General features: G+C 37.5%; 2 protein-coding genes across 13 annotated transcripts in view; one reads left to right on the forward strand and one right to left on the reverse strand.

The window, feature by feature from the left end:
• Positions 1-3411, forward strand: part of LNX1 (ligand of numb-protein X 1) — a 123440-nt gene extending 120029 nt beyond the window's left edge. For all 5 annotated transcript variants that reach the window (XM_039698835.1, XM_039698831.1, XM_039698833.1 and 2 more), the window contains 2 exons: positions 1556-1714; positions 2702-3411. In XM_039698835.1, coding sequence (XP_039554769.1) covers positions 1556-1714; positions 2702-2837 — 295 coding nt within the window. In that variant the 3' untranslated portion in view covers positions 2838-3411. The remainder of the gene's footprint in view (positions 1-1555; positions 1715-2701) is intronic.
• Positions 3412-4295: 884 nt separating this feature from the next.
• Positions 4296-15017, reverse strand: part of FIP1L1 (factor interacting with PAPOLA and CPSF1) — a 36693-nt gene continuing 25971 nt past the window's right edge. For 6 of the 8 annotated variants that reach the window (XM_039698844.1, XM_039698838.1, XM_039698845.1 and 3 more), the window contains 3 exons: positions 9854-10079; positions 5350-5487; positions 4296-4620 (listed from right to left, as the gene is read on the reverse strand). In XM_039698844.1, coding sequence (XP_039554778.1) covers positions 4473-4620; positions 5350-5487; positions 9854-10079 — 512 coding nt within the window. In that variant the 3' untranslated portion in view covers positions 4296-4472. The remainder of the gene's footprint in view (positions 4621-5349; positions 5488-9853; positions 10080-15017) is intronic. The other 2 variants (XM_039698841.1, XM_039698839.1) reach the window with 1 other exon arrangement.

Here is a 15017-nt window from a genome sequence, read left to right on the forward strand (position 1 = left end):
CTTGTCCTTACCTGCTTGCCTACTACTTTTCTATGGCATTAGGATTTAGCTGATTTCAGGAATGTGCTCCTTAAGACAGTGAGTGTAGCACAGGGCAGCAGAGACCTCTGCCCCAACATCAACACTGAATTACAGCACTAAGGGCTGAATCCTGGCACTGCTTGGTCATGACCTTGATAAGTACCATTAAACATAGAGGCTTTAAGTGATTTTGCACATTGAAGAAGTCCACGGATGGTAAAGTAATAACGCCTGGCTGCTGAGGAAGAAGCAAATGTCACCTGTTTCTTACATTAGCAACCAGTGAATTCTTGTGCAAATATTACATACCTACCATCCTGGCAGCAGGTGAATATTTGTAGGCCCTGGGGGACTAATCTAGTGTTACTGCTGTGAAAGACAGCAAATGCACTATTTAAAACACAATTTTTAAAACTAGGCATATCAGTCTTTAACATAAAGGCTATTTATCCCCCTATAGAAGTGTCAGGTGCTTCTTAGAAACCTAAAAAGTCTCTGAATAGAGCTTGTAACAGTTGCCTGCTGTAGGTCAGCCTATATTTTAAGATTTGGAGTAGCAAATATATTTTTAGTCATTCAGAAATTTCAATCCTTCCTGGGGACACCACTGATGATAAGATGGTAATGTACTATGGACAGAAATTTTCATCACTTAGTAACAAATGGAACTAATTTCATTTTTAAAAAAAAAAAGGAAACAAATTAATGTACTCAGAGCATTAGGCAACATTTAAGAGGCTAGTAACATTATTCTTAGTTTTGCCCTATTCCTAGTTTGGGAACCTAGGCTTTGATGAGCATAATAGTATCATAAAATACATTCAAAAGACAAATGGAGGGAGAAGCAGATTTTAGTTCTCTTACTACAAAATCTTGTATTAATTATTACAGTAAGGACAAGCTATCTTCTTAAGAGCAGACTCAGTACTCCAAAGCACTGACTCACGTGGATAAGTTTCTCTCATCTTCCATGCTGTGACTTATCAGGTTACTCAAAAAGAAAAGCTCAGGATCCCTAATTCTACCAATTTTGTCTTTGTGTAATCTGTCATTTCTGTAGTTCGTTCCATTGGCCTTAAAATTATTACACTTTGACATGCACCACAGCAGTCAGTAGTAAGTGCCTGAGCACTTTGACATAATTAATCACAAACAGGCTCATGTCTGGAAGATAAGTCATTGGGGTGTACAAGGTAGAAGAAATACAGCTTTTTGAATTGCTGATTTACAAACATTAAATCCAGGCTTAAGTGCTTTTCTCCATCACATCAACCAGAGCATTTGCATAATTCCTACCCTATAAAATAAACTTATTTAATGCTTAAGCCCAAGACTAATTTTACTTTTGGGATAACTGGTTATCTGGTTGTAACAGGAAAGCAGTACTACAGGAACAGAAGTGTAGGTGCTTAATACAGTGGAAATATGGCACTACTTTAAAAAACAGTGTATGGGTTCATGAAAAGGCAGATTCATTATTAGTGGTTCATCAGAATCTAAAGTTAAGACATTTAATTAAACTGGTTTATTTCAGATATTTGTACAGCTGCAAAGAAATTGTATTACGAAGAAATACATCTGGAAGTCTTGGCTTCAGCATCGTAGGAGGTTATGAAGAACATACTGGGAACAAACCATTCTTTATCAAATCCATTGTTGGGGGAACACCAGCATATAATGATGGCAGAATTAGGTAATGATTACTATATTAAAAAAGTAGCATTTAAGTAAGTTCTTCTTCTGGTTAACTTGTGGGAGTTTTTAAAAAACATGTTTTCATTAAGGCTGTGGCAGGGACGGGGGAAGGACTCACTGATACAGAAGTAACTCTGGGAGATATGAAAACAGGACACAAGCGTCCTGAAATTTAACAGATCTGCCTTCATAGCAGAATGTTTTCAGATGTCTAGCAATCTACTAGTATGTGAGTAAGTTAAAAGAAGAGTCAGTTTGATCTCTGGGGTGGTACAAAGCATGCCAGCACAGAGATTTCCCACATCTCCAGTTCTAAAGACCCCAACCAAACACCTTCCCTGCAAACACCAATACACTTGAAGAGAGTAAATGCACAATCATGGCACAAACTTACATCAATTAACAAGGCTTAAAAGGTACAGTTGTTCTAGAACACGGACCATTCTAGTATCTAAAGCTGGAAAGGGACTTTTTACACGGGTATGTAGTGCTAGGACAGGGGACAATGGCTTTAAACTGAAAGACAGTAGTTTTAGGCAGATATCAAAAAGAAATTATTTAATATGAGGGTGGTGAAACACTGGAACAGGTTGCCCAGAGTTGTGCATTCTTTCTCCTTATTCAAGGACAGGTTGGCTTGGGCTTTGAGCAACCTGGTCTAGTAGAATGTGTCCCTGGCCAGAGCAAGGATTGGAACTGGATTATCTTTGAAGTCCCTTCAACTGAAGCCCTTCTATGATTCATCAGAATGAACTATATCATGTTTTCTTTCAAATACGTCTCATTAATTATATATTTGTAAGAAACCCAAACAAGTGAAGTATTTTCATGTGCTTTATTCCCACATTCATGAACAGCAGTTAGCCAGAGAAGAAACCATAATACTCATTTCTACCCCTTCCCCCAGCTTAAAGGTGTGCTTTGGCATTTGAAAACATTTAGGAAGTCATCTTGTTTAATTGTTGTCTTGCATTTATTTTTTCAGATGCGGTGACATCCTCCTTGCTGTCAATGGCAGGAACACATCAGGAATGATGCATGCCTGCTTGGCAAGGATGCTCAAAGAACTGAAAGGAAAAATTACTCTCACAATTGTGTCCTGGCCTGGCACATTTTTATAAAACAAGTCTTCATGGAGAGTATGACAAGTATCTTAAGATGGGGAAAACACTTTAAAAAAATGAACACCAGTCTTTGCTTTTTTGGGGAGTAAAGTATGTATTTATAAAGAAAAGGTTTGTGAAATTTCAACCTGCATGTCAAGAAAAGTCAAGTTTAGGCAAAACAGTGACACTCGTCAGAAAATCACTTCAGAGTGATCCAAGCTACAGACTTAAGTCCTTCCTTCCCTGTGTTCTTAAGGGTTTTTTGTTGTTTTTTTATACATAACTATATATCTATTTAATGCGTTATATAATAATAATGAAATTTAAGGAGCAACAGCTTCTGCTCACCCACTTTATTTTGATTTACAAAAAGAAAACCTTGAATAACTTATGGAAATATCTCTTGCAATTTTTCTAGTTGCAATAATCAGGTGAAGGTTTTTATCCAACACATTAATAGCACTTTGATTATGTGTACCTTTTCATGGTCAGCATGAAGCTGGTATTTTCAAGACTTTCAAGTACTGTTTGTTAGTCTGTAAAACTGTGAATGAAATTTCTAAAACAATTAAAAACAATTGTAACTGTGTACTTGTACAGACATTATTTTCATCCAAAACCAGATTACCTCAATTCCCTGGTTTGTTCTGATTAATAATATTAAATCTGGAATTTTTATATAGAATATTACTTTTAAGGAAATACACTACACCCTGCTAAGGCCATCAAGTAAGTCTTTTGAATAGCAGTAAAATTTTTGTGGGACTGCCTTATCAATCACACTTGATACTGTTCTGCATGAAGTATATCTGAAAGTGATGATGGTCTTATATGTCTTTTAAAATAGTCCTTTGTCTTTCTCTGCAAATTACTCATGTTCCACAGTCTTGTTTTTATCTCACAAGCTTGCAGTGGGAAGAGGATATGTCTGTTAATCTTTATCATGTTAAGGGCAGCTGTTCCCCCAGAACAAAGACTAAAATGAACTCTCTCTCTTAAGCCACTGAAAAGCAGCAGGGATGATTATCCAGCTTAATTCATCCTCATGCACCCACACAAACCAGACATAATTACCAAGTGTATCATCACCATGCTCAGTGTTCCATTCAACTAAGAACAATCGGCACCTTTCCAACTTTCCCTAGGTTTTTTTTTTTGCTTCACGTTATTACAAGGCTTTTGAAGAGCCTGCAGTTCCTGTGTGTCCCTGTAGTAAAGGACGACCTTTCCAAAAATGGCTCCAAAAGCTATGCTAAACCCACACTGTTCCAGATGTTGGGTATATAAAAAAATGAATGCACACTGTTTCTAAAGTCAGTGAAAGAATGACCTTCCCGTTGGCTTATGAAAAAAGGAGACAATTAATACAAAGAATTTAAGCCCTACTTATATTGTAAGAGCATAAGCCTCTAGATGTAAGATGTTTTTTCACTGTTTCACTGTTTCTTAAAAGACAAAGTCAGTCCAAGAATCTTAACATGAAAAATTCGTTCTTTTATTTTCAAAAAAAACCAAAGTAACCTTTGATTTCAAACTAACAGAACAAGATTAAGAGCAAATTATTATAATTCCCAGAAAAATAACAAGATTTATAGTAATCTATTTCTGGCACTAATATATATGCAAGTAGGCAAAAAAAATCACACAAGCCTATTCCACAGGGGCAGCTTCAGTGTTTTCCTGTTCAGGAGCAGGTTCACCACTGGCTTCTTTTCCTTCTTTGCTTCTTTTGGACTTCTTGTGTTTGTGCCTTCTGTGGCTATCCCCTTCTTCACTGTCGTGACGACGTCTGCTGTTACTAAATAGAGAGAAAACATGCCTCAAACGTTTGACACTTCAGGCTCTATTTCATTAAAAAGTACCAAAAAACCAGCTTCTGCATTCATGTTTGAAAACTGGCATCTGCTCCCAACTCAAGAGTTTTTGGATGTCAGCGCAGAACTGAATTTTTCCTGGAATGGAACATACATCTATCTATCCATCCTGTACTTTTTGGGGGAAAAATAGAATGCTTTTCCCCATTTGGAACCCATATTCTAATAGCAATACTTTTAACAATGTCATGCACCTATTGGCATTCCTTAATAATTTGACATTGTAGTTAACCCCAATTTCTGGACTTAACTTTTATTTCTAACTTAAAATGGATCAGGTAAAACAAGTGACTGTGAAGATTATTTTACTTAGAATGACTGTTGAGTTGTTCTGTTCATGCTGCTGAATGTCAGCTTCATTCCATCCCTTTCTGACTCACCATTTTTACCCTTCTTTCCCCAGTGTCCTAATTTCTGTTCACATACCGACTGTCACTCAATACGAGGTTACCCAGGGTCAGTATTGCTTCTTGTCTGTCCATGTTTTATATGGCAGACTTGTTCCAAGTAGCACATTCAAGTGTTTACAGTCTTTCCACAAAACTCCTGTTTGTTTGGGGTTCTTTTAAAAGTTTACTTCTTTTTTTCTTTCTTTTTTTTTTTTTTTAACTGGGCAAGTCTTTCATATCCTATTAAAAAAAGAGAAATCAAACCTTCGAGATGACTTGTGTCGAGTCTCTTCTTTCTCTCTGTGTCTCCTGTCTCTGTGTCTGTCTTCTTTCTCTCTGCTTGTCCTATGGCGGTCGTAGCCCCTCTCTGCATAGTCTCTGTATCTGTAGCGTTCTTCATCACTGATTCAGAAAGAAGAGATTTTCAGGACAGTGAGACCAAGGAGTTCAACAATAACAAGCTAAATGTCAGGAAAATCTTAATATTGCTTCTGGGTGTCTACATGAGTTCCAGTGCTTAAAGGACAATAAAGTTCTTCATGTTATACATTAGACTTGCGCAGTTAATGAAGTTTTGAAAGGAAATTGTTCATTAAAAATAAAAGAAAAAAGAATACAGCAGTGCCTCATTAAGTTTATATAGGAGTTATCAAGCTGTTAGCTTGAACCTGTATCTAACTGCGAAGGAAATACAATCCTACATAAACTTGAGTAATGTTTTCGGATCAGTGTTTGAAACATTCAACACTTATCAGCACACTTCTGGACTATTAAACAATTTGGGTAAATTAGATTTTGGTACAGTTATCTATTTCCTTACACTCGCTTCAAGAAAAGCAAACACTAAGCATAAAAAGTAAAATATAGCAAATGTTTTGGGCTGCTTTTGAAATCAATTTTTCTCCAGTGCTGTCTCTACTCCCCCTTCTCTCTTGGATTGCCATGAAATGCTGCCCTGCCAGAATGTTGGTAAAAACCCCTAAATATCAGAGGTTAGACAAGAATTCAAAGGCTTTACTTAAAAACATATTTTCATATTTTGACTTGATGAAAAAGGCAGTTCTAAGAGTTTACTAAAATTTTAAAAAAAAAAAACAAAAAAAAAAAAAAAAAAAAACAAGAAAAGAAAGAAAAGAACGCTGTCCATTGTTAACCAATACAACTCCAATGGTAAATTAGCACAGCTTAAAAAGACATGATCATTTCATAATTTCTCTACTAAGAAAATGCTACTCAGCATCATTTAACTGCAATTTCAATACAAATGAACTTAGTGTAATTATTAACATAGCACATGAAGCCTTCTCTAGCCATAGTTTGGGAGATCCCCACCAAGTCCTAAAGAAAGGCACAATGTAACCAGTCTTTCTAAAAAAAGTAAAATCAGTAACAATTTAGATATTGTGGACCTAAAGACAGGCAAGTGTTTCTGTCTCTGCCAACATTTACCACGAAAGAAAGTATCTTCCTGAGCTTCCTGCAGCAGCAGAACGGATCAGACAGATCACACAGGGAGAAAGCTCAAGTCTAATGAGATTTCTCATGTCCTGGAGCAGTGAGAAACTGAGATCAACCCCATTTTATCTGCCACAACTTAGATCCTCTGGCCAATTCCCAAGTGAGGATATTACATTAATGATTATTACAGCTATGCATGAAAACTCAGTGAAAAAGAGGAACACCTGAAGCAACAGCACTAGTCTTTTTATGAAACCCTGTATGATTACATCATTAAGCAAATGCCAGTAATTAGTAATTTAAGACACTGTGGAGAAGCATTAACCATCCCATAGAAAATTCTGCTTTTCTAAGGGACATGAAAAACATTCAAACATCAAAACCAGGAAAACTACAGCTACATCTACTGACCTCAAAATTATGATTTGCCACTAATACAACTTCATTGATTTTGTAATGCATTTGTAACCTCAGACCTGAGAGTAAGCTGATCGAATCCTGAAAATTACATTTGTGATCAAATGGCACAAAAACTGAGGTTGGAAGGCATGAGTGGAGGTCATCAGGACCAAACCCCAGCTGAAGCAGGGCCATCAGGACCAGCTGACCAGTACCATGTCCAGACACCTTCAGGATATCTCCACGGATGGAGCCTCCCCAGCCCCTCTGTGCAACTGCAGTTTCCTCCCATATCTGATATTGCTTCACAAAACTAATATTTTGATGATCAGTATCTAATTAAATAGTTAAAATCTGAATGCCTACCACTAACTTCTGATAAGCTTGCCATGAGAAATAGGATGGCTACTTGTAGACTTACGGCTTGGTCTCAAAGATGAGACCCAAAGCCCTTAATGGTAACTCACACTCTGCATTTGTTCTGTCACCCAATTATTTTAAAACACTTGGCTTGGTCTCAAAGAAGAGACCCAAAGCCCTTAATGGTATATAGGCTTATATGTAATGTAGGCTTAATGGTAACTCACACTCTGCATTTGTTCTGTCACCCAATTATTTTAAAACACTCTAGAAAAGGTTAAAAATATGACTGATACTCCTTTTAAACCTTATTTTGGCAAACTACTAAAGAACCATGACAGCTTGTAAGTGTGTCTGATGAAAATAAACAACTTCTCTAAGTAAAGCAAAAAATCAGTTTGCCAACACCAGTGTACTGGGAGCTTTCAGGAACACTCTAAAGCTGCTCAATGTTTTTGACTTTTATTGCACATTGGTCGTGGAGTCTCATTCAGTTTGCTGACCACCAGGACACCAAATCGTGTAAAGCTGCAATCCAGCCAGGCAGACCCTCATCTGCTCTTCTGCATGAGATTATTAGGTTCCAGGACCTCAGAAACACAGTTGCTGGGGTTTGTTTTTCTGTTTGGTTGTTTTTTTTTTTAATTTTTCAAATTGCTAAGGAAGAACAACAATACAGTAACATATCAATCAAATTCCAATGTCTGCATTTTTAGTGGTAACTAATTGACTTGAAACTACCAGAATAAAAACAAAACAAAAAAATCCAACCAAACAAAATAAAGTCGCAACCTTTGCAGAAGGGAAACAGTCCAAAAATAATGGCATATTCTCAAGGGGGCAGAGTGAGATGCATTGTAAAAATGCAGACTTTTCTCTGAGGATAGCAGGGTAAAAGCACAACAGAATATAAAGGCAGCTGAAAGTTCATTTTTTAAACCACGTTTTGGTTATAATAGAATAAAAATAATCCTATTTTTCTATAATTTTAAGAAATGTTATAACAAAAACACATGCTCTTCATTTGGAAAAGAACTGCTAAAAGCATTGAAAATCGTAATTTCTGAGCAGTAAAATGCTAAACCTGATGCTTACTACAAACCCCACCAATGTACCACTTGATCAAAGTTTAAACAAAGGGAATATAAATAAAAGCTATAAATCTGTGCAGTCTCTAAAATAGTTCACGTTCTCTTCCTCAAAGTTCCATTCATTTTATTTTCATAAGTGCGCAGAATTAAAAAGAAACCTTCTTAAGAAACATTATATCTGCATGTTCTTTCTTAAGCTTCTCACACCTCTTCTGTGATTCCCAAACCAACTTATCCCAGTTAAGGGCCTCCCATTTTCTTATACAGCCATGTGGCAACAGCTTTGCTACAGATGGTGGATAATTTAGTCACATAAAAAAGTCAAGGCCTGCTCTTCCCCCTCCTTTACAGATAACTCTGGCAGCAGCACAGAGATTTCTTGAGGCCTGGAAGCTATTAAGGTTCATTTCAAGCACCCTTGAATGACCAGGGCTCTTTCTGGCCTTCAATCAAGCTGTCTGAGAAACAGATGTTTAGATAGGTCTTCAGCCCTCAGACACTGACCCTGGAACGAAGCACATGCCCACAGGAGAGGACATCACCACCACACCAGCACACGTGGAAAACTCCCCAGCATGCACCCAGTTTGGGTCTTCAGCTAACAATCATCATGCAAAAATGTCATCTCTCAACCACAGTAATGTTGACTCTCTAGCTTAAAATCATTAGTAAAAACAATCTGCCTAACAGCTGACATATATATTCTGCAAAAATTTAAACTTAATAATGAACACTGAGAAAAGCATCAGATATTTACCCCAAAAAGCTTAGCAAATAACAAGCAGAGGAAATTTAGAAAAATCTGGCTAACCAATAGACTTCTGTTCTATGAAGTCACAGTGAGCTCAATAGTAAATGTTTTGTATTTGAGCATATGAACCACAGAACAGTTGCAGCTTTTTAAAAAAAGCTATTAGAATGCTGAATACATTTATCTGACATGATTTTCATCATCTAAATCAAAATTAAAGTTCTTGACCTTGAAATAATAGTTTTAAATAAGAGAGATTATTATCCAGCCATTTTTGACAACCACATTAACCATTTTAGTAGGTATTTAATACTATTAATTAAGGTCAAATGTTGCAACACATTGCTCTTAGTACCAAATTGACAACTAAAATTCATTTAGTATTTCTATAGATTTTTCTGTAGATTTTTTTCTAGACCTACTGATGTCAAAAAGAGATGAATATTTCAGATACTCTCAAGACTTAAATCACCTTTAATCTGTAAAGCTCTATGACCAATTTGGATGTATACTGTCCTTTTTTTCTGCTTCTGTTTTCCATGTGGAAATATAGAATTATAGTTTCCAAAGGAAAAGGGTGAAGGTGAGGAAGCAACATCACCCCGCTCTTTGGGCTATGCAGCAGAACACTAAATTTGAATGTTAAGTACCCTGTTTAACAGAGACAAGGGTTTTGAGCAGTTACAGCTTGTTTAGGCAGTGCACTGACCTGTTGAACGCACTTGAAGACGGACTGTGATCTCGGTCCCTCTCCCTGTCTCTGGTACGGTCTCGATCTCTGTCTCGGTCCCGGTCCCGGTCGCGATCCCGATCTCGGGATCTCTCTCTCTCACGTTCCCTGTCCTTCTCTCTTCGTGCATAGTAATCCCACTGTTTGCTGGTGTCCAGAAGACTAGACCATGAGGGTGCAGAACCTGCAGGGTGTGGAAAGGTGACTAAAGAAAGAGATGTAGTTATTAGAAAGAACAAAATCAAATGTCATATGGAAACTAATGCATGAAAACACATGTGTCAGTTTCCTCCAATGACATTTTTTAAACTTCCCCTTCCACTTAGTGCTAAGTAAAGACTGCATTTTTTCCATAATTATTACAAAAGCTTCTGGCATTTAAATACTTCTTATGACCATATACAGAACCAGGGTACGTACCCCGAAGTCTAAACACTTTTGGGGAAAAAGAAATTGTGCAAATAGTTGCTCAAAGAGTCTGATTCTATGTGGTCATATGGCTTTATTTTTGGGGAACAACAAAACAAAAACAACCAGAAAACAAAACTGCCTTTGCAACTCAGGAGCTCTGAAAATATAGTTCAGAAAAAGGACACTTCCAGCCTTGGAGTTAAATACTATTATTTTTATCTCTTGTACTTCAAAATCATTGTATTTAAAATGTAATGTTAGCTATGAACTTCTCATTCACCCATTTATATTCTATACTATGCTTTGTCATACTTTTCTGATTACAGATGTAAAAGGGGCTTAAGAAATAAATTCACTCTGGGGAGAAGAAACAATGCTCCCACTTGTGCTCTGTAAGATAACATTTATGAATGCTCAGCACAAACACTAATACCACGAAAATGTAACAGTTTAAGAAAATCAAGCATAGTCTTACTCTAGAAGTGACATGTTAAGATGTTAAGAAGGAAGTCTTAACACAGTCTCCCAACCTTTTTTAGATAGCTAGCAGTGGGGAGAAGGAATGCTTCTCCACTGCTTTTTGCCAACTTCAGTGTAATACAGAACTGCTGTTTTTAATGCCCCAATTGTTCTGTCCTGCCCTCCCTCGCCAGAAGTCCCGTGAACGCATCCTGTAAAGGAAAAACAAGGGCTGAGTATTTAGCTGGAAACAGCACTCTCTAGCGGACTTACAGTACTGAGGACTTCTCCCTTTCTGCTTATCTGCCTTGCTAGCTTTCCTAACTTTCAATAAATCGTTTGTTTTGAGCTCCACTTCATCATCTATAATATGAGAACAATATTTAATTGACTTCCTGGTGTCACAAAGAGATTAACAGTACAATTAACATAAATATCTACTAAACAATGAAAAGTGTGTTACTGGTGCTGTATTTAATACTGTTCAATTATAAAACCAGTGTCTTCTGCTGACAGCTATGTTCAGACTGCCTTGCCTGTAACGTCTGGGGTATGCCTGCCCCAGAAAGCTTTGGCAGAAGCTTAAGACAGCAGTTTGCCAAGCATCCAGAGGAGGAATACAAAAGACCTTTAGAGCAGGCAGTGGAGCATGAAAAAACACTTCATTGTTAAAATACATTTGCAATGAAAAGTATTATAATTCCTTAAAAAAGCATTTATACAAGGCTTTGCCTCTAATAAAATGCTTAACACTGTTTAACTTCAGGTCTACAAGCAAAATGAAGGGTTAACAGATAAAAATGTCCTAATACAATATTATGCTGCTCATTATGCTGCCAAGACCTGAAAGTCGTTGAAGGAAAGCAGCCAGAAATAGCAGAAAAACCAGCTGGACTTAAAAGACTGCTAATTTCCTTGACTTGCCACTATGTCAACAACACACGTATGGTACATGAGACACTGGCTGTCAGTGTATTCTGATCTAAAGTTTAAACTTAAACTCAACTTTAAATGTATACTACAAACCAATTATTAATGGTAGCACAGACTTTTACAATAAATTTTGGGATACTCCATCACATCTTGAGTAATTCTCATCAGACAGAAGTATGTCTCCCCAGTAACAGGAGATAAAACAGTAATTTGACACACCACACATTTTTATATCTAGATTTTCACCAGAAATTATTCACAACATACAAGAAGCTTACTTTCTAGTATGAACTGGTGTTCTGTTTTTACTGCATTGAATGAAATGATTTGTCACTTCTGTTATTTCTACAAGGATTATTCCAATAATTTCTACAAGAAGGAAGACGCTTCAAAAATTTAAGTCTGATTTTATTTTTAAAACAGGAAGACAGCTTTGAATAATTACGAGTTTTAGAGACATGAGCCCAGTTTTGGAGATACTTTAAAAACTTAAAGCTTCATGGCATAAAGCAAACTATTTAATGTTTCTTGCTTGTGCTTCAAAAAATACTGACTCTTAACTGTTTCTGTAATGTTAACTGTCTTGCAAGTTCCTAAGATTTAAAGAACATTTACAGCACAGACCAGAGAACTACCTGAGGAAAAAACAAACAAGCATATGATGGAAGGTGCTTCAGTGGCTGATCAAATGCAGCTCAAGCAAAGCCAAAGTTATGATGGCAGAGGTAGCACTGAACTGTGAAGAATTTAAGTGCAAGTGGACTAAACCACATTGATGTGGTGGAAGAGCACAAAAACAAAACAGACATTCTTGAAGTATCTTATAAGTTAAGATATTACTTTACTATGTAACCCTCCTAATGGGTCTGCAATTGGAAGCCCAACTGACAACGAGAGAAGACACATCCAAGCATGAGCTGAGGAATTTGAATAGGCAGAAGAAGGGCTAGTACCTTAATCAAGACTGGTACTTTTTGCAATGTGTTCCATTTGCATATCTTCCCCTGCAATTTTGACAAAGCTAGGAAATGCACAGACTGTCAAAGAAGACAACAGGTTGGAGATTCAGTGCTATCATCCAAAGCAACTATTAAATAAATATACTCAGTGACTGTAAATGGCAGTGATATCTGTACCCTGTGCACTTTGGAGCTCTCAATGTCCCCAAGTTCTGATTCACAGAGAGCACTGTTAAACACTGACCAGTGATCACACTGCACAACAGGGACTGTGACAGTATGATGCTCACTAGGAAAATATTTTTCACTAAGAGATGTGCAACAGTAATAAAATGCCACTGAGTCTCTACAGATTCAAAAATCCCTGTGACACAGACAGCTTTGAGACAGACAATTGCTTTGTGCAGCAAATATGAAAGTTTTTGCTGCAATAGGGATACAAGGTACACTGGAAGCACACTGGGAAGATAGGAGTGGACTGTGCTCCTTCGTCTCCATAATCATATAAAGGCAAACAATATTTTCATCCTGCCGAAGAAGTTAAAATTCAATGTTGGTATGATCAAGGTAACAGTTATCATTTAGAACTGGTGCTGCAACAACACAAGCATGCCATCATCTCTAAAGGTCAACACGAAACTTGGAAATATTCTTATGTCCCTGACAATATTTGACAGAATATAAAATTTTAACAAAAGAGACACCAAAGTGAAAAATATTCTACAGTGGAGACTACGTAACAGATGCCACATACACACTTTAGTATGTGGTAGTAAGACTGCTTTCCTTAAGATACTCTGCATGGCTTTAGTTGTACATCTCAGGGTCTACCTTTTTGCTAAAGCACAATTAAATTACTGCTAAAAAAGAAGTCTAAAGTGTAAAGCTGATGTTTATTAATTCTTTTTCAAGAATTCTTGAAAACATAACAAGCTTCCGATGCATGAAAGCAAACATTTGATAACTCATGAGGATCTTTACAATGTCAACAAAGTACTGCTTGTTACTCCACGAACTGCTACAACTACAAGAACCTGCAAGCCAGTACAAAATGCCATTTGGTATACCCATGCTTAAGACTTTGGAACATCTGAGAAAGATTTGCTGAATATTTGATCTGTGCTGAACATCACACATCTCATAACAGACAAAACTTTCCCTACAATTTCTCCTCTCACCAGCTAGGGTTCAAAGGAGCAAGGCAACAGAACTGAGCTGAAAAAAAGGCACTAGGCATGGGGGCAGGATGGCAGATGTACTGAAGGCAGAGGAAGTGACTGGCAACATGCAAGGTCCTGCACCTGGGTGAGGGCAGTCCTCAATGTTGGTGCAAACTGGCGATGAACTGGTTCAAAGCAACTCTGCAGAGAAGGGCTTGGGGATACTGGTGGGCAAAAATTAGACACGTGCCAGCAGTGTGAGTTTGCAGCCCAGGAAGCCACTTGTATCCTAGCTGCATCAAAAGGAAGAGTGGCCAGCAGCTAGAGGGAGGTGATTCTTTGTGTGCCCTTGTGAGACCCCCCCTGGAGCACTGCATCCAGCTCTTGGGACCCCAGTACAACAAAGATATGTTAGAGCAGGTCCAGAGGAGGGCCATGAAAAATTATTAGAGAGCTGGAACATCTCTCCTATGTTGTTCAGGCTGCTCATCCTGGAGGAGAGAAGGCTCTAGGCACACCTTATTGTGGTTTTTCAATACTGCAAAGGGACTTATAAGAAAGAAAGATGGAGAGACACCTTTTACCAGGGCCTGTAGTGACAGGACAAGGGTCTAAGGTTTTACTCTGAGAAATGGTAGGTTGAGATTGGACATAAGAGAAATTCTTCATGATGATGGTGGTGGGACACAGGTTGCCCAGAGAAGTGGGGATGCCCCACCATTATAAGTGTTCAAGGCCAGGTTGGACAGGACTTTGAGCCAACTCATCCAGTGAAAGGTATTCTTGCCCATGGCAGGGAGGCTTGAAACAGATAATTTTTGATGATTCCTTCCAAGCCAAATCATTTTATAATTCTATGTACTTTATCTTCTTATTTTCTCCTTTGGGTCAAGAAGCTAGGTAACAGTTCTAAACTCAGCATATAATCTGTGGATCACTATTTGGTGGCACATGATGAAGCTTTTAGTTTAGTTCACTCTTATTTCACTTTCACTGAAAAAAACATAAAGTCAAGTTTTTCAGCATTTTTCCCCATAACAGTAATTAAAAAAAAAAAGAAAAAAAAAAGACAGACCAGCATTTTTCCCCCATAACAGTAATTTAAAAAAAGAAAGAAAGAAAAAAAAAAAAGACAGACTTTGCAATAGTATAGCTGAAGGTCTTAGACAAATGGTTTTTCAAAGGAGAGGTACATCATCAGGATTTCTGAATGACTGCCTT

Source organism: Passer montanus, unplaced genomic scaffold (genome assembly GCF_014805655.1).
Source record: "Passer montanus isolate IOZ18808 unplaced genomic scaffold, ASM1480565v1 scaffold13, whole genome shotgun sequence".
Lineage (NCBI taxonomy): Eukaryota > Metazoa > Chordata > Aves > Passeriformes > Passeridae > Passer > Passer montanus.